The sequence below is a fragment of the Pithys albifrons genome, chromosome 3 (assembly GCF_047495875.1).
Source record: "Pithys albifrons albifrons isolate INPA30051 chromosome 3, PitAlb_v1, whole genome shotgun sequence".
NCBI lineage: Eukaryota > Metazoa > Chordata > Aves > Passeriformes > Thamnophilidae > Pithys > Pithys albifrons.
In genome coordinates this window covers 49,364,792-49,384,540 of record NC_092460.1, presented here as the reverse complement: position 1 = coordinate 49,384,540, position 19,749 = coordinate 49,364,792, and the positions used below count along the sequence as shown (strand labels likewise).

The following is a 19,749-nucleotide window of genomic DNA, read 5'->3' as shown; positions in this document are numbered from 1 at the left end:
CTTCATTGACCGTGGTATCCTTGCAGTGAGTCACATCTTACATGCAGGAAGCTCTGCTTTGTGGCTGAACCTGTTTCTGAGTTCCAGGAACAAGTTTGATCAGAATTACTGGAAAAAAAAAGGCACAGGACCGGAGTACCTAAAAATAAACCTGAGCTGATCTCTGCAGTTGCAGCCTTGGAACAGGCAAGAGTTATGTGAAATCTGATGCAGGATCTCTTGGTTCCTGGATTTGAGCCTCTGGTGTCCCATGTGTCTGGCCTTCAGGAGGAGAGGGATGGGATTTTCTGCACCGTTGGCTTCGTGTGTGCACTGATTTCAACAGAGGTGGACGCTGGATTACGTGTTTTCTTGCTTGTTTCTATCTTCAGACTTAAATCCTGAAGGGAATGGAAGGAGAGGCCTGAGCAGCAGCCCTGAGCACCTGACGGCAGCGCTGTGCCTGATGCAAAGAGGCTGAACTCCCTGTCAAGTAGCACCTGCTGCTTTGGTGTCTGCAGTGGTGTGGTTTGTTTAAGTTCCCTCCCTCTGGTTGTCTGACTTATCTGACTTTAGGAAATTACTAAATTTAAATACCAATTTATTTCTAAATTGCTGCATTATCCAGATGAGAGGCCTGGTACTTCCAGGCTCTGTAAAACTCTTGAAACTGATTTTCAGACACATCTGCTGGGAATAAACGATGGATCTCAGTGACTTTGCAAATTCCTTCCAAGCCTGTTCTCTGCCAGCTGAGCAGGAAGAGCTGCTCCTTCCTTTCCCTGCTACGTGAGGCTTCCAGCTTTTGGGATGAGAGAAGAGTAGGAGCAAAGGGAAGAGGAGTGCATGTACTTCAGGGGTATTTTACTGTTGCCTTTAAACTGCATTTGTCCTGCCTCTATTTTGAGTGTGTCTTTGATGGTTCAGAATGAAACTGGACTTTTTCTACTGTAAATCCTGTTTTCTTTGAGAAAGAGACGTGGTGCCAGTGTGGGAGATGAGCCCCCTCACTGCAGCGTGGTGGAGGCTGCAAAGCCACAACCTGGCTGGATGCAGGAGTGGTTGCTGTGTTTTGGGTGGGAATTGTGTCCTGGGACAGAAAGGACATTTCAGGAGGTGTGGGGTAGCAGCTCCGTGGGTGTATCTGTGATGCAGGAGGGCTAGTGTTCTAAAGCAGGAGAAAAGGAGAATGTCATCAGGCGTGTCTCAGGCGCAATGTCACCTCTTGCTCATGCAGTCCTCGGTGCAGGCACTTTGTATACATATTGAAACTTTTAGGGCTTGGTTCGGGGCCTTTAATATTATTATTATTGTTCTTATTATTATTATTGTTGTTATTGTTAGATTGAACATGCCTTTTTCTGGTTCGAGTAGAAGCAGTGCTTTGGTTTCCAGCACCTATCCCTTTATGTTTTTATCTTGGACTTTGTATGATTTTTGCCCCGGAGAGTGGGCGAAAACGGCGCTGAGGCAGAGGTGGAAATCGGCCTGGGGGGAGGATCTTCCTCAGGGCAGGGCTGTTCTTAGCCGGTGTGATGGGTGGGAAGAGCAGCAGGAGCGCGAGAAGCTCATCCCAGCTCCCGGCGCTGCGGCAGGGCCAGGCTTCTCCCGCCGCGGCCCCTTTAAGAGCGGGACGGTGACGCCACCCTGTTTGGCCGCCGCGCGGCAGTGGGCGGGGCGCGGGGCCGTGCGCAGGCGCGGAGGGAGGGCCGGGCCGGGCCCGGCGTCGCCATGGGCTCCTGAGGCCTCCGCGCCCCCGCGCCGGTGCCGGCGCCGCCCGCGGGGCAGCGGGGCAGGGCCCGACCCGACCCCTCCTCGCCCCACCGGGCTGGGCCGCGCCTGCCCGCCCGCTGCAGGGTAAGACGTGGCGGGGGCAGGGTGGCCGCCGAGCCGAGCCGGGGCGCGGGGGCGGGCGGGCTGGAGGAGCCGCGCTGACGGGGGGTGGCTCGGCCAGGCCCCCACGAACTTGCTCACATCGGCCCGGCGTGGCCGCGACCCTCACCCCCCAATCCCTCCTCCTGCTCCCTGGCGTGGCCTGCGCCATCCCCACTGTTTGCGCTGCTCCCAGCCCTCCGCCCGGCTCCCCCCGGTGTGCCCCTCCTTCTTCCCAGGGCTGCCCCCGCCATTCCCACATCCCTCCCACGCGGCCACCACTCGGGTCCGCACTCGCGTGTCCCCACAAGCTCCCACTGCAGCCGCACAGCTTCCCCCGCATAGGACACCCCGGGGGCACAGTACCCCCCCCTCCCCCAGTGCTGCCCACCCCATTCCTCCCCCCGCCCCCAGCATGTCTCTCCTGCAGACCCCTCGCCCCGGGCACACACACACAAACACGCACCAGCGCAGCCTCCGCGCTCCTTGGGGGCGTTGTGAGGGTGTCACTGCCTGCACGGATGTGTCTGGCCCTGAGTAGGCTGGGAGCACAGTAGACCCCAGCAAAGTGCTGAGCACCAGGTTTGTCTTTGCTGTGCCTCCTGTGGCCTGGGCTGGACAGACTGACAGACAGACACCATGTGCGTGTGCTGGTGCGGTCGGTGTGTGTGAGGAGGCCGTTGCTGTGCCTGTGTTCTCTTGCATTGCAGGTGAGTTATGATGGGTCTTGTTTGGATACTCATGGTGTCTTGAACTTCCTGTGAGGGCTAATTCAGCTTTGGCAGCTGCAGCGTGTAGTGGAAGGAGGGCTTTGAACGTGTTCATTACTGGGTTCTGATGAATTGTGGAAGGGGACTAGCGTGGCTTTAGGCACAGCTTTATGAAAGCTGCCTGGAACACTGTGAAGCTGTCAAGAGTGGGAGGAGAGGAGGAGTGGGAAATCTGGAGGAAATACTGCAGATGATTCCTGCTTACAGAAAGTTTGAAATTGTTCTTGCCACATAGGGAGCTTGAACAGGAGTAATTATTGAAGTTATGAAGACAGGTTTCCCCAGAGATAAGACTGTTTATCTCTGTCAAAGATAAAAATAGAAGGTATATTGATCAATAATAGAGCAAAGGCTAATAGGGTGAATAGAAATGTCTTTCCTATCCTGCAAGAAAAAGAAAACAATCGATGAAAATGTAATAAAGAATACATCCCACTAACAAAGGCTTGGCTTTTTTAACACAGCAGTTAACTGGACCTTTGAACTTGTGTTGCTGGACTTTACCCTTGTCTCAGAGCTAAGCAGCCTCCCTAAGAAGGAACACAGGTGTCTATAGAAATGTTCATGTCATTCAGGTTTCTGGTACTTAAAGGTTTGTATTTGTGTGGTACTGTTGGAAAAAATAAACTCTGATGCTTTTAGGATGGTGGCTAAGTACTAAACAATAGGGCTTTAGGGAGAGCTTTTCCTACAGTGAAGGTTTTCTTCAAAGGCCTACTTCAGGCTTTTTTTTTCACTGTTGCCTTGAAGAAAACAGCTTCAAATGTGCTCTGGTCTAGTTGAGCAGGATTGTAGGTCTTTAATCCCATCACTGTTATGGTTGTGCTCTAAACCAAAAGTAGCATATATGCAGCAGATGGGTACTTCTGCATCTGGAGCAGGAGTGATCTGGTCTTGCTGTAAAATGACTGGGAGAGCTGTGCTACTGCAGTCAGCATTCCTGACCACCTCGGTGGTGTGGGCAGATGTTTGTATTCTGTGCAGGTCTCCACAGTCAGGTCAGAGCCATAAACAGCTTGTGTTTTGGACATGTTGGGCAAGGGGCAGAGCACCTCCCAAACACTCGGGCAACTTGTGTACTTTTACTTGTCTGTCTCCTTGGGACACTTGAAAGTTGAAAGATCTTAGATATGCCCAAGCTGGCCAGAAAATGAAGTCCAGCGTGACTGACTGGTTTGGCATAACCAAAGCATTCTGAGCTGGTAGGTCTGGAACCATTTGACAGAATCCAGCTAGAAATCTGCCTTGTTCTCAGCTGGTTTGCCTTGGTGGTAGCAGGCTGGGAGCTGAGCTTTTGCAGTTTGCAGTTGGAGCTTTTGCAGTTTGTAGTTGTGGGATTAGGGTTTTTTGTTCTCATGGATAACGGAAGGGTGGGGTGGGTTTTTTCCAGCTCAAATTAACTTTTAAAACATCCCTACTGTCCAAAAAAATAAAAAGGTGGTCTCTTTCTCTACCGAGTTCTACTGTTGAATTAACTAAAACGTCTAACAATCATATTTTTATGTAGATGATAACTTTTTAATTTCCATGTGAGGAACTTACCCTTCACTCTTTCTCCCCTCCAATTTTGGGTGCATGTTTAATTGGCTTGTGTTTGCAGTGATGGAGATGAACTCTTACCTGCTCCTTCTAGCAGAAGTGCCTGTTTCATTTTTCAGTGGCTCAAAGGATATCTTTCAGCTCTTGCAGCACTGGCTGGTGGATGCAGTGAATTCCTCAGGAGATATTTGTTGTTTGGCTCTAGCTGCTTCAAGAGCCCAGTGTTGAATTATTCAAAGTATTGAAGGTTGGGGTAAAATACGAAGTTTCGAACCAGACTTGTTGATTCTGAACAGTCACTTCTCTGTTTAGTTTTCTCAGTACGTCCAGACTAAAACTGAGGAAACCAAGGAAAGCAGCAGTGAGTGTACAGGTGGTTTGTGTACAAAATGCTGAGGATGGTCAAGCCTCAGAGAGGAATTGCATTTAACCTTTGTACAGTCGAGCTTTTCTAGTCCGGGACTGTTGCTGGCTGTCAGTGTAACAAAGCAGCTGTGTGTTACTGAACGGCTGGGGCTGGGGGCAGAAGCTTTTCTGTGTTTTAGGGGTTGTGATTGATTGTGCTCACAAGGCCCTGGAAGTTGAGGTGTTGTAGGGAATTGTGTTGCATGAGTTTTGTGTGTTGACTTGCCCAGCTGTTTGCATGGAGCAAGGGGTGTGTGTTGGATGCTGTTCTTGCTCCTGTCCAAACTCTTTGGAATTTGCATTCTTGTGGTGGAAGAACGGTTTCCTGTCAAGACAGTACACCCTACTAGAACACCTGAGACTCTGAAAGTGGTTTGACACTCTGATCAGATGGATTAAAACACTGAGCTAAAATAACTGTAGAATATTAGAGTGCATGAACTGAAAACACCACTGTGGAAAGGGGTTTGATGGTGGGTTTTTTTTCTTCTTCATTTTTTTCTTTTTTTTTTCTTTATGGACTACTTTTGGAGAAAGCAACTGGACATACTTTCAGAGCAGCAATTTCCCAGGACAGTTTTGGAAGTGAAATTCTGCCAGCTGAAGCAGTGAGTTGCAGCCACCCTCCAGGAGTCTCGCCTCAGAGTCTCCCTCCTCTAGGAAGAGGCAGGGGACTGGAGTTCTTGCTCATAGCCAGGTTCTCTCTAATCTAAAAATCAGCTCAACTTCCATGAGGGTTTTTTTGTGATTGTGTAAGTAGCGTGTCTGGAAAAGCAACAGAGCAAACTGTCTCCAGGGAAAATGCAGTGTTTAGGCAAGTTGCTCAGGAACTCTGCTATATCTGGGTCTGAGCAGGTCTTTATAGCTTCCGAGGGTATAATTTACAGGAAACCTGAAAACTTACATGCTCTACCTGCAGCATTAACCCATAGAGTACCTGGATATTTTGCTCCCCAGCCTCAAATCTGTCTCTGTATTCAAAGGATGGGAATATTGCTATTATTATTCTACAGTCACAGTGCTTGTGAGTCTGATGATGCTGAAAGGATCAGCTATTTCAGGATGTTGTATAATGGAGAGTGACCAAGAGCATAGAGAGTGTCATGGCCTCAAATTCTTTGTGTCTAACTGGAAAGTGTTCCTCTCTGCCCAGGTATGTTGTACCTGTGGCCCTTGATAAACTTTGTGACAAAAAAGCAGAAAAAGGTCCTTCTGATTCAGCAGAGAACATGACTGCAGCATGTTATGTAGTGCAGCAGTGAGGCTTCCAGGAGGAGATGAGATAATACCTTAAAAGCTGACCTTGCTGTTGCAGCGTTCCCTCTCCAGGCTGCAGAGCTTGACATGAATGCTGTTGGTGGGTGCTGAGCCCATTGCTCGGGAGGTGCAGCTGCCTTCTCATCTGCAGCACAGACGCAGGCCAGGCAGCAGCCATGTCCATTGCTGTGCCTCTGTCCAGACTGCCTAAAATGAACCTGGACGAGTCAGTCACCTGAGGAGGCAAATCAGAAGAGAGTGACTTTTTCTTGGTGTCTCACCACAGCTTGTCTCCTTGCCAGTTTTGCTGGGAAACACTGGTTAGTGGTGGGTGAAGCTGTTTGCAGCTAATTGTCCCATGGGAGCTGGGAGTGATCTCCTTCCTCCAAACTCTCCTTAGAGACTTCCTTTCCCCCCCTCCCAAAGACTTTGTGATGGTGCTGATTTTACAAGAGTCTTAAGCTAGAAGTTATTTATATAAATTCCCATTTAGGGAACTTCGTGCAACTCGGTAATTTAATGTTATGGTGTCTGGAAACATTGGGTTGAAGTTTTGTCTTTTTTTCAAGTGTGCCCCCCTCAGTTAGATACGAGGTGTGGTTCTTTCTGTATAGAGAAAATGCATTGCTGTTGATGGCTTTTGGGATAGAGAGGGTGGATTTTGGAATCACCCCGAACTGTTTTTAGTAGCTTCTGACAAGACTGATGACTTCTCTGCAAAGCTCTGTGGTCAGTTTTGGTGCTGAGTCAGGAAAGGGGGAGCAGCTCCCAGCCAGTCCTGTGTCATAAATAGCCTTTGGAAGAGGATGCTGGGCACGGTTTTCCTCTCTGATGCTGCCTCTTCTTGCTGTGCTTTAGCCAGCAAAGGTGGGAATGGTTCCTCCCCCAGGCATTGCTCTCTGCCTGTGAGCTTCCAGAGATACTTGGCTGTAAGGGAAGAGCTGTCTGGGCTCATTCTGTAACTAGCAAAGCTCTAATACCGACGCGTCTGTAACCTGGCATTTTTTGCTGGGAGGAGTTCTCCTCTCCCATGAATCCAGGAATACAAAGGTCCAGATTCTGCTTTCGGAAGATTTCTCTGTAGGATTTTTAATTTTTTTTTTTTATGGAGTAGCAGTGCAGGAGAGAAGTGTGGAGGGGGTAACATTGGACAGGAGCTGTGAAATCAGGATTTTGGGGAATTAAGAAGGGTGTGTGTTTGTTATAGCCAGAGTTTAATAAAAAAGCAACGACCCACAAACAAAAATAAGCCAACCAGTTGTTATTTTAGCAATAACAGAATGGCTTCATAGTGAGTCGCCTTGGGTGCTTTTTTGAGAGTCACTGTTTTTACAACACTGCCACATGTCTGCATCAGAAAATGATTGTTAGGAACGTCAGATGTGCCATTGCCCTCAGTGCTGCACAGTTGCCTAGGCCTGTGATAAGGTGTCTGGGTTCTTCCAGCACATTTGCTTTATAAAGTATGGATCTAATCTGAAAGATTCTATGAGTTATATTCTGTGTGGAAAAGTATATTTCAGTATATTAAAAAAACTGCCTTTGTGTGTGACTTCCATGTGTTCAGTCCTATTCCATCCTGATGTAGAGTTAGACTTCTGATTCTTCTTAGAGTAACAGTGTATATACCCTGTGGCAACTTTACAACTGTTGCCTGCTCTGTCTTCACACTTGGAGATGGGGAACAGTGAATGCAAGTGGTGGTTGAATAAATTCTGATCTGATTTTATTCTTGAGGATTTGGAAAATGAAAAGCAAACTTCCTCTGTCACTCTGGACACAACTGTTTACAACACACCCTTTTTCTTCTTGTCTCTTTCCCCTATGTCAGTTGCAGAATATGTTTGTGGGCTTTCTGTGTTTCTCCCCTGGGAACAGAGGGCTTGACTGGTTTGTGTGGAGTGGGGCTGCTGGGAGTGTGGGAAAGGGGTGCAGTGCTTGGCCCAAGTGTGTTTGATCCTGTTCTCAGAGGAATGGGTTGAAGGTGGGGGAACATCCCATCTCATCTCCCTCCCCCTTTCTCTCTTTTTCCTGTCCCCTTCCAAAAAAGGGACTTGATGGATGTTGACCTATCACAATGTTGGTCAGTCCACAAAAAAAAAAAAAGGAGGATGGGAAGAGGAGTGCTGTGCAAATACAGGGAGACAACAGAAATTAATAGAGCAGAAAAAAAACTCTGGAAAGAAGAGTGCATGACTCAGGGTAAAAGGGCTTTATTGTTGATTATGGGTTTTTAAATGGGGGCATGGGGAGGGGAAGCTGGTCCCTCTTCAGATGACTATGGATTATTAGCAAAATGGGAAGGGGCTGTATGAGCTGCAGAGAGAGATGATTTTTGTGGTATTCTCAGATTTTAGTTTCCATAAAATGAGTAAAGAAGTGGTGTGACCTTATTGAAGGTTAAATTGTTTGTGTGTGAGATGTGCTGTTGTATGTAGGTAGGCTTTGGATCATCTCTTGAGTATTGCTTAGTGAATGTGCACTTTGCCCTGTGTTTTGGTCTTTTCAGGTGCCTGACTCCTCCACTTTCTGCTTCTGAGGCCAGTAGTCTTCCTGCTCTGCTGCTGCTGGTTCCGTGTCCCAGTGACACTCTTGTTTTGTTTCACTGACTGTACAGACAGCTGTGAAAATTGTGGCTGGGATGTCTCTTCAGCATTCAGAGTGCTCACTCCTCTAGAGAAATAACGTTGACAAGAACTGCATTTGGGTCTGAATTTGTAGTGCAGACAGAAAAGCACGTTAAGCTGATAGGAAGTGCAGTAACTGTAGATTCAATCCCTGCGTGTGTTTGTAAGTCCTGTGAATTCCTGTGTCTTGGTTTGAGGGGAAAAACCAAAATGTTTACCCACAAGCGGGGGCGGAGGGGGGGGCTTCTCCACAATAATCACGCCACTCTTTATCAAATTTAAGAAAAGGAACTTTAATACAAGAAGGATAACTGTCCCTAACTGATATACATACATACATACATATATATATATATATATATATATATATATATATGTAGGTACAGGTATAACTATAAACAGACCAGAGCAAACTGCTTCCCCAACACCACAGAGAAAAAAAAAACAAACCAACAAGCCCCACAACAAGAAGTTTCCTTGGGGAGAACAGTTATACTTATGGCAGTATCAGTGTCACAGCCCGGCTGGCAGCAGGGTGAGTTCCCAGATGATCTCTGTGTCTCTTGTCCCAAATGAAGAAAGGAAGCTGAAAGTGGGGAACCGCCACGTGTCCTGGAAAGCAGCTGCAAACCTCTTTCTCCCAAGTCACTGCCCCAGCCGGGGCAGGCAGGCCGTGACGGTGCAGGCGGTGGTGGGACTGGAACAGAGGCCGGGACCCCAGATGCAGGAACCAGGAGAAAGCCGTGGTGAGGAGAAAAAGTAGCGGCTCAGCAAGAAGCCCCAGCAGTAGCCAGCAGCAGGAGAAAAAAGGATCAACTTCCCTCCTCGGCAGCACACACGGCGCTAAGAATGGAAAAATGTCCCCAAAACCAAAAGAGATAACCTGCCCCCACCTAAGCGATCAGCAGTTAACTACTTCTTTTTGTTAACTGCTGGCATGGGCAGTTAGTGGCAGGGGAGAGAATTTACATAATAATTCCAAACTACAACAGCCTGTCTTGTGACTGAGCACAGCGCTGCTTACGTGTGGTTGGAGTTATGTATGTGTGCCTTTGTATGAGGTGTGTGTCGGGGGTTGATCGTCACCGACTTGACATTAAGAAAGCTTTGCCCAGCATGGGTAGTAAAATGTAAATGAGTTGTAGGAGTTAAAATTGCATGCCAGGTCACATACTTTTAACTCAGATTGTTTTGGGAGTGCTACTGGGGAGCCTAAAAATGCACTGTTGGGACCTTTCCATGTCTCATAGCTGAGTAAACTAGATGCCACCCCAGAGTGCAAAGGCAATTTAAGAAGCAATAAATGTAAAAGCATTTGATTTTTCTTGGATTGCCATCACTGATTTGTGCTGCACCACTGATTCTCTTACTATGTAGTGTTATTTTGTCCTGGCTCTCTCTTCTTCTTTTCTACCTTTTGCCATATCAGCTGGCGATACTGTGCCTTTGGGTGTTGAAAAGACCTTAAGTCAATTATGTATTTGCCATATATACCAAGCACAATGGAGAGAGCTGATACCAGTTGGCAATTCTAGACATTGTTATAATTAAAACAGTCTAAAATAAAGCTTGAACCATTTTCTCCTGTGTTTTTGTATTCCTTGTGAGTCCAGGGCACTTTCTGAAAAAAAATTAAGCTCCTGCTTTCATTAATTAAAGCTCTTGCTCGTGCCCTAATAGATGCAGAAAGTTCAGACTTTGATTAATCTACTGCATGGCACTTCTGTTTTGGTCTTTTTGGATTCAGAATAAGGATAATTTAATGGATAAACTCTTGGAGGAATAAGAACTTAAGAGGAGAGTGGAGGATGGTTTTGTGGTATCTCAACAGATACAAGGTTCAGCATGGTGGGTATTTAAAGCTGTGGTAAGTGTGGAGTGGGTTTTAAGGAGGAACATTTTCTTGTCTCTCCAGGAGAACCTTGCAGGCAGGTTGTGTGTGTTTCCTTGGATTGTGTCTTGTACAGCAGAAGGAGGCTTAGCTGTTAAGACTCTTTCATGGGTTGGCTTTGAGTATCATTCTTTGCTCTCTCAGCAGTTTAGAAATTAAATGCTTTCAGCCTTGGATGAGACGATCTATTTAAAAACACAGGTTGTGTTTGCAGATGGGAGAGAACAGCTTCAGAATCATGTTGTTTGGGGTTCTTTTCCTACTGGCACAACAGTAGGTCTTGCTCAGAGCTGGCAGCACCTCCTCCTTTACCAGACTGTGGTTGAATACGTGTTCAGAAATACCCCATGGAACTGAACCTTTCTTTCTTCCTCTTACACCGCTTCTGTTGTGTCAGAAGTGAGGTTTCCCTGCTTATGTTTGTTTATGTAGAAATAGCTCCTCCTCAGTGGTAACATTGTCTTGCTTGCTTGCTTGCCTTTGTGCAAGCCAGAAGTGAAGTTTTTGTTTCCGTTTGTGCCACATCCTGTCTGTTTACTGTTCTGAGGTTGATTTCAGTGGAAGTGGCTGCCATGTTAATGCTGGAGACAGAAGGTCTCTGTTTCCAAAAGATACAGGACTGGTAATCTGCTCCTAGTGGAGAATTAGTGCACTCCTGTTTTTCTGTGGATTGCAGGCCGTGTGGACACACCCCAGCCACCTCTACATCAGTCCCCATGCAGTTTAGAACCTCCTCTCTATGAAGAATCCTAATAACAGTGTTTTGCATCTCTAGGTTTTTATCAGGATAGTTATCTTGATAGAGAGCGGTCCCATAGTGTAATGGAGAGCACTCTGGACTCTGAATCCCAAGGACCTGAGTTCGAGTCTCAGTGGGACTGTCCCCTGGCAGTTCAATGCCTCCCTGCCATCCCATCCCGTCACATCTCGAATGCTCAGCAGGGTCAGCCCCGGTCAGTACCGGGTGCTGTGACAGTCCCGAGGACTTCACTGTCACTGTCCAAGCTCGCTCGGCCGTGGCAGATGGACCTTAGGACTTAAACGGTGGGGCCAGTTCTGTGCAGGCTGTGCCTCACCTAAAAATCCACTGTGCAGGCTGGAAGGGCACATGGGGAGAGCCCTGCCCAAATCTGCGTTCATGAGATCTGGCCATACATATACATATCTTGACGGAAATAGCACAAGCTTTGTTTTGTTTGCTCTTCCCCTTATTGCATTGAGAGCAGACCCTAATACTCCTAAAGTGCTTTCAGAACATCGGTTAGATAAGTTTAAGCTGGGACTCGGTTGGTGTTTAAGCCAATGCTCTGGCTGTACAAGGTCCTGCCTTGCTCTAATGCATGTAACTTGTAATGATTTCTGAGCAGGAACAGGTAACAGCTCGTGGGGGATGGGGGTTTGATCTCTGCCTTCCACCTTGGAGATTGTTGTGTATAGACCTCACAAAGACCTAAACACTGCCTGAAGAATTGTACTAGCTCTGATCCAAGTTTCCTGTGGCCATCCTGAAATACACCTAAGCCTGTGTTGGAAAGCCTGTGTGTTTACCTAGATGTACTTTAATGTGTGCATGTTTCCAGTTTCCAAAATTTGGTGCTTCTCCTGGCTCCCTGTTCTCCTGGTCCTGTATATTTCAGATTTCCTCTGGGGAGAGCAAGGTAGTCAGCTGGAGATGGGGAAAGCTTCAAGACTGAAATTTAAAAGTGTTGAAATATTTTCCTATATTTAGGAGAGCTTTCCAGAGAGGGAGAATAAGTATACAAGTAACTTTACTCTCCATTGAATGGGGAGCAGTGAGGCAGAGATGAAAGAGAGGGGCAGAGAAAAACAGGGTATGGCAAAAGAGTGAGGAACTCTTCAAAATTTTGTCTGCGTTAGATTGGTTTGTATTGCATTGGTAATTCATGTTTCTCAGTGGCCCTAATTTGACTTATGGTAATGTCAAGCAGCTTCCTCATGGTTTGGTACCTTGCAGTGCTGGGAACTGTATGGGCAGAGAACAAAAAGACAGTTGTCCCAGGGAGTGTGAAATATGCAAGAAACAACAGAGAAATACAGTCAGCTGGGAGGGGCAGCGGGAAGAGATCACAGCCAGGAGCCTGACTGATGTCAGGTCATTGCAACTGGAGTAGCAAAGTGGGAGAGTGGAGAAGATGGAGGGGATACCTTTGTGGCTGTTGGAAAGGACCTTTTTACCCAGATGTGAGAGGAAGCAGGAAGGGATATTGTGGCACTGACTTGGGCTGTGATGGAGGTGGGTGCGACGGAGGTGGGTGTCCAAGATGCAAGGATCAGAACACATTCACAGTGTCAGGCAAGAGGGGAAGCTGTTCAGGTCAAAGTGCTTGACCTGTAGCTTGTCAAGGCAGCATGTTTGCTATGCCATGCTTTCAGCCGCCACCTTTTTTGGAAACCTTTTTTGATGATTTGCTGGGCTTGTGTCCTGTTGCACGGAGGGCAAGAGGCATCTCAGAAGTCTTTGCCTGTTAAGAGTTGCCACAGCCCACCCGCATGATGCTCTTTTTAACACAGCAAAAGAGGAGCTAACAGGCTGAGCTGGTTGTAGTGGATGAGCCAAAATCCACTGACCTGGTTAAGGCACCAATTATCTGTGCATTTATCTATTTTTCTGAAGTATAGGTCAGATTTACAGCTTCAGCTTCTTGCATACAAAAGTCTTTCATAACAGCTTTGTGCACTGCTTACACCCATCACTTTAGCTATGATGTGTGGGACTTGAGATTAGAAGGGATAATTGGGAAGGTGTATGTTAATTTTACAGGTTTGGGAGTACAACATTCCCTCATGTTTCACTAGCAAGAAAAATGAACTGTGAACTGATGCACAGAACCAATAAAAAGTATCAAGTGAATAAAAAGCTGTCCTCAGGGGCAAGCCTGAAGGAACAGAGGGGTGCTCACAGGTGAGGTGGATTGAGGTTTGGGGTAGGAGAAGTGGAACCCTAGTTTGTACAAAGTTTGTATGTTTTCTTTCAGAACACAGTGCTGGGAAGGGTTACTAATTTCAATGACTGTGTCAGGTAAAGGGGATTTGGTGAAAAATGATACACAATCATGTAATTAATGGTGGTTGATGTCTAATCACAAGGGGGCAGTGTTAAGGTTACATACACAACTTGAACTTACAAGTGACCCAGCTTCTGAATACGTAACTCTTGTCATGTCAAAATGCTTGTTGATGACTTTTTGCTGTTTCCACTTCTTTTAAAATGAGTGCAGAGACGTGGAAGAATTCCCTTTCAGACCTTCACTTCTGCTGATGTTACTGACACTGCATTTGGCTCTGTGCTGGTGATGTGGTTTCATTAGCCAGAGTGTGGATGTCTATGTCCTGTTCCTCCTACCACTTGTGGTCTGATGTACAGATCCTCTCCCCTGTGAACTTTAGGAACGACTTAGCAGCTTCCTCTCTTGCATAGCTCCCAACGTGCACTGGGATGTGCAGGATTGCAGCTGACTGGACTCTTTTTAGACCTAGGTTAACCACAGGTGCATCTGCTCTGATTTCATTCTAGATGTGCCCTTCATGAGCTTAGTGGAAGCACTGTCTCAGCACTGTGAGTGTTCAGTTGCTACCTTGTAACATCTCCATCCAGCCTTCCTCTCCAAAGTTTTAGATACAGTGTAGATAATGAAATGTTTGTGTGTATTGAAGCTCAAAACTGAACAGTTAGATTTCCTGTGCTGATCAGGACTGAAAAGGAATTACCCTGCTGTACGTGCAGTTACGGAAAACTGGAACTCAGAGCAGGGAAAACAACTGAAAAGAATGAAGAAAAGCCAAGTTGGATGATTAGTTTGTAAATTAAACCACAGCAGTAGTGCAGCTCCATCTATATAGTAAGATAATATCTGCTTAAACAAATCTGGGTCTTTCTCAGGATTTTCCTCTTTCCGCCGTGGAAGAAAGCAGGAATAAAGTGGACTGTGGCATAAGTAACATCAGAGTGCTGCACACCACTGATGCAGCTGTGTGCTTTGGAAAAGCCTGTGCTGGAGGGGCCATTTGCACACCTTAGTGTGCATGTGGAAAGGACTTGCCTCTGGCCCTCTGCTTTTACTGGTGTCTTGGTTTGAGATAAGCAACTGCCAACTCCCCCAAGTACAGAGAGAAAAGCCTCCCTCCTAACACCAAGGAAAGGGAGGAAAAGAGAGGGGGAAGGGAAAAACCACTTCAAACCACATTTATACTAAAACTACATATATTACTGGCTAGAAGAAGTCAGCTGTTAGCTCAGCCCAGCTCAAGTCAGCTGACAGCCTCGGCCTAGTCTGAACTTCAGAGCCCAGATTTAGGCCACCTAGACCCATAACAACTGGGTACCTGTCCCTCAGTTTGTGCTGTGGCTTCAGGTGAAGCAGGGCCAGGGCAGTTCCTCTGCAAGTGGATGTTCCCTATTTCGTAATGGCCTGTCAGTATCTGTCAGGCATGTCCTTCCCTGCTGCAGCTGTAGGCAGTGGTGATGGATCATTGGCCTTTATAAAGCCCTTTCCATTTGCTGATCATAAAGGCCTGCATATGAGCTGTGTCTTGTGTTTTTCAGAAAGGATATTCCATAAACTATTAGGAGGTTATCAGAAGGAGGCAGCATTATACTGTTGGTCTCGATAGCCATGTCTCTGCTGCAATCACACCAGAAGCAGCTCTTCTAATGGACAGAACCAATGGTTGACTGCTTGTGATCTTGGTTTAAGTGGATTATTGTCCTGCAATCCAGAGGTCACACTGGAGCCTGCTTACAACCAAATTGAAAATAATAGCTCCTTTAGATCTTACACCTTCAAGAATTTGTTCCGTTGAAAGAAGATAGGTTTTTATCCAGGAAATGGCCAAGGGTTGTGCTGTTTTGAAATCTTGCGTATTCTTGTGTTCTGGGTGTGCTTTCATGGGTCACCTGGCTTTTAAAAGCCAATTAGGTTGAATTCACATCATGTAGAAAGTCATGCTAAGTTACTAGAATTACTAACAGGCTAAGAGTAGCAATGTTGTTAGAAACATGACCTTCATGCTCTTCATGCTCTCAAAGCAAGCAAAGCTTTCAGTGTGTATCCTTCCAGTGAGGGTGCTTTGGGCTGAGTGTGGTTTTCAACATGGCAGTAGGAGAGGTGGGACTGCTTGCTGAAGGAATAAGAATAGTCTTTGCCCTGCTCCTCTTGCTGCACAGTGGCACTGGGACACAGTGGCACATTTTCTTGTTGCCTTTTGCTACTTAGCAGGCTAACCATGACACAAGGACATGGCAAAATAGCCCGTGCTTTTGTGGAAAGTAGAGCTGTTAACTTAGGCGTGCCTGTCATTTTCCAGTATGGATGATTAAGATACTTCCTTCTTATCTTTTTACAAGGACCTGTAGTGATAGGGCAAGTGGGAAGGGTTTTGAACTAAAAGAGAGTAGCTTAAATTAGATATTAAGAAGAAATTCTTTACTGTGAGAGTGGTGAGGCAGTGGAACAAGTTGCCCAGAGAAGTTATAGAACCCCAACTCTGGAAGTGTTCAAGGCTAGGTTGGATGGGACTCTGAGCAACCTGGTTTAGTGGAAGGTGTCCCTGCCCATGACAGGGGTGTTGGAACAAGATCATCTTTAAGATCCCTTCCAACCAAAACCATTTTATGATTGTATGATCTCAGGTGAATGCTCTGTTCATCCTGTGCTGAAATGGTGTTACTGCAGTAAGGTGGTGGCAGTGGCAGGGTTTCAGGATCTCAGGGAGGATGTGAGAGGTTCCTGAACACCACATGATTATTTGTGTCACGAGGGGTGACAGTGGCTGGCTTATCTAGGTTCTGTTCCTAAAACATGTGAGCAGCCTGGTGAAAGGCATGTGAGATGCAAAGTACTGTAACTGTTGTGCTCCAGAGTCCTTTCAGCTGAGTTCAATTGCTTTATGGTTCTCTTCCTTGACAGGTCTTGTCTCGTGGGCAGCTCCTTAGCAATCCCAACTGGAACCTCACACCAAAAGGCACCATGATAATGATGACTGATGTCACTGCAGCCCCCAGACTGGGGTCAACTGCTACCACTCCAGCTGTGGCTCCTAACTTCTCCTGGATGCCAGAGGATGGCAGTCCCACAGCTGTGGAGCAGCCAATATTCCTCATGACCACTGCTGCTCAGGCTATCTCAGGTTTCTTTGTATGGACAGCTTTGCTCATCACCTGCCATCAGGTAAAACCCTGTCACTCATATTTCTCATCCTTTCCCTTTCCCCACATGGAAGACCAGACCATTTCCATAGTGTGAACGGAGAGGAAGCAGACTCTAAAACTAGCAGGTGTAAAACATTTGGCCATCTCTTCAGTGTTTGCAGTGATGTGTGTTATCTCAGACCACCCTTTCACAGGCCTTGTAGCTGAAGCTAGCCATTTTGTTATTGTGTCAGCTGTTAGCTAAAAGATGGTAGTCACCTGTTGTTTGACATTCTTCCTTTGATCTCCTGTGCCAGTGGATTCCACATGCTGAACTCTGCAGCGGAAAGGAGTAGCAGGAAATACTTTATTTCAATTTTTCTTCCCTCCTCTCTTCCTGGTGCAGGTGTCCTGGGAGCCAGAACAAGTCAAACCCTGCATCCTGTTCCATACTTCTCTTTTATGTGGTTGTCATGTGAACTGAAAAACACAGTGGGGAAACACAAGCCCTGTTATTTATCAACCTGTGTTTTGTACCTGGTGGATTGTAGATTCCAGAGCGATGACTAGAATCTAGGAAACTACAGCCTGTTAATGGAGTACAGGGGCTAGTGAAGTTAAAAAATGGATTAGTCACAGATGAATAAGAGTAACACCTGCAGTTTCACCAGCTTGGGTAACAATTACAAGTGCCATGGATCCTCCTGTCAAATTGATTGCCTGCTGAGGGTAGGAAGAAATTTTCTTCCGCAGTGTAGCATTGCACAGTTAGGCATTAATGCCCTTCTCCAAAGAAACCGATGGACAGCAGTGCCAGAGAGACACTGTTGATTGAAACACACTGTTGTCCTCTGACACAGCAGCAGCTCCTGTGCTTGTGTAGGCACACAGATCACAGGGCTCTTTTGACATCCCAAGGGCGGAGCTTGGAGTCATCCGAACTCTGGTGTCAGCTGTCCCTGTGCTGGGTGAGATGTGTCACTGGGATTGTCCCAGGGCAAAAATATCCATAAGGTTTGTTAGTTTATTTTCAACCTGTTCTCTTCAGGAAATGAGGTTTCTCTGATCTCCTCATGGGGTAGGGAGAGGAAATGGAAGTATTTTTGAGAACTCCAGTCAATTTTGACGAGATCTGTCCAAGAGGCAGGGAGGGATAAGCAACAAACTGCCGGGGAGAGAGAGGCCTGTCTCCCTTACGAGAGAAAGGTGAGATCATCAGTGTATGTTTTGCTAGACCCTGAAGAATCCTCACAACACCCTCAAATGCAGGTTGAAGCTTCAAACAAACATTTGTGCCTCTCCAGACAGCAGAATCAGTCAGTCGTGAAGCACGTATATAATAAACTGGCTGTTAATAATTGCAGCAGTTAGTGCAGCAGCTCGATGAGAGTCACAGTATAGAGGCTTTGCCTCTGCTGACTCCGTGATCGACAGAGAGTACCGACAACTCGCACTGGAGCTCTGGCCATGTTATTAGGCCATTGCAGGAGTTGTGCTCATCTTCAGGGTGTGCTTGTGGTTAATACCTTTTTCAGAAGGTGGGTATTCTGTGAAAAAGCATCTTAGGTGTGGGATTTAATGATGGCTAACAAACTGAGGGGTGGGAGCAGGTAGGGTGGGGACACTGCCCTCCCCCAGCCAGTGACTTAGAGGATTGGCATGTGTCCAAACAATTGGACAAAACAAATGCTGTGGCTCTGTGGTTCCTTTGAGCATGTTGCATGAGCACAGTGCTCCCTCGATGGTTGTCACTTTGTGGCTATGCTGTCACCAGTGTCCAGAAGGACACTTTTTGAGCAGATTGGCTGTGGCTTATCAGCTTTTGCCTGTGCTCTGGAGGGCTCTCTTAGGTTGTTTCAGGTGAAACAAAACTGCCCAGAGAGTGAGAGTTTTCAGAAGGAGCATGTGTTTAAGTGCATGTACCTTATGTACCTTCCCTCTTCAGAGAAAAGCAGCCTGCAGTATTATGCATCTTAGATACTTAAAAGAGAATAGCAGGAATGTAGGACTGATAACTGGAAAAAAAGGTTTGAACAGAAGAATGTGGGCAAGGTGATGTAACAGTAAATTAATTCCCTATAAGAAACTGGATTAGAAATGTCTCCATTTCCTCTTCCTTCTCCTTCCCCCTCTCTGCAAACTGAGGATTATTATATCAGTGCCATATGATAACAGTAATTTATTTTTTCTTTTATGTTCATCACCTCGAGGCTTCTGGTGACAATTGAGAGGTGATTTACTGAGTTTGTTTTTCCTGGCCCAATTGACTCTCCAGTTCTACTTTTCCTTCTCTATTCCCTATACTGATCCTGGTCTCCCCTCTCCACCCTGTCAGATCTACATGCATCTTCGCTGCTATAGCTGCCCAAACGAACAGCGCTACATCGTTCGGATCCTCTTCATTGTGCCCATTTATGCCTTTGACTCATGGCTCAGCCTCCTGTTCTTCACCAATGATCAGTACTATGTTTACTTTGGCACAGTCCGGGACTGCTATGAAGGTAAGGAGGGGTCAGACAGAAAATGGGGGTGGTGGGAAGTTCTCTCTGCCCTGAGAGAACTTTATTTCTAGTTGAGAGCATGGAGAAAGCATCGCTATCACCTACTGAAACAAAGTTTTATGGTGTGCCTAACTGGATGACCATGACTTACTTAGTGACTGAAAATCATAGAATCTTAGGGTTTGGGTCAGGAAGGACCTTTAAGGATCATCTAGTGCAGCACCCCTGCCATGGACTGGGACATGTTTCACTAGATCAGGTTGCTCAAAGCCCTGTCCCCTCACTGGCCTCTAAGCCTGACCAGAGGTGTTGAGCCTTTCCTCCTCCAGTGTTCTGTACAGACCAAGTTTATGGTTTTCTTGGGTCTTTTGCTTCAGGAGGGTGTGAAACCAAAAAAATCTGATTGTATCTGGATGTTACAAAGCGAGGTATTGCTTAGCTCCTGGCTCCTCAAACAGCACCTACTCAGGAGCCAAACACTTGTTTTGTTCTGCTTTCCTGGTGAAGTGTGTTAGCAATGTATTCTTCTGGTCCCATCCTGTGGCCAATTGTGTGCTTGTACAGTGTAGCACAGCCACCATGTGTTGGGACTGGTGAGCTGTAAAGTGCTTTGGAGTCCTGCAGGAGAGGGGGTGCCATGTTCAGGATGAGTTACTTTGATTGCTTTGTTTTGGTTATCTGCTACAGATAATGTAATACCACTAATGCTTTGTGTGAGGGGAATTGTTATGCTCCAGTATATGTTGTCTTAACTTCCCTC

At 46.5% G+C, this 19,749-nt stretch overlaps 1 protein-coding gene across 2 annotated transcripts in view; it reads left to right on the top strand.

Annotated features, from left to right (window-relative positions):
* Nucleotides 1-1,668: 1,668 nt before the first annotated feature.
* The window catches only part of TMEM184B (transmembrane protein 184B), a 32,555-nt gene continuing 14,474 nt past the window's right edge, over nucleotides 1,669-19,749 (top strand). For both annotated transcript variants that reach the window (XM_071551770.1, XM_071551769.1), the window contains exons 1-3: nucleotides 1,669-1,836; nucleotides 16,268-16,528; nucleotides 18,824-18,989. In XM_071551770.1, the coding sequence (XP_071407871.1) occupies nucleotides 16,328-16,528; nucleotides 18,824-18,989 (367 nt within the window). In that variant the 5' untranslated portion in view covers nucleotides 1,669-1,836; nucleotides 16,268-16,327. The remainder of the gene's footprint in view (nucleotides 1,837-16,267; nucleotides 16,529-18,823; nucleotides 18,990-19,749) is intronic.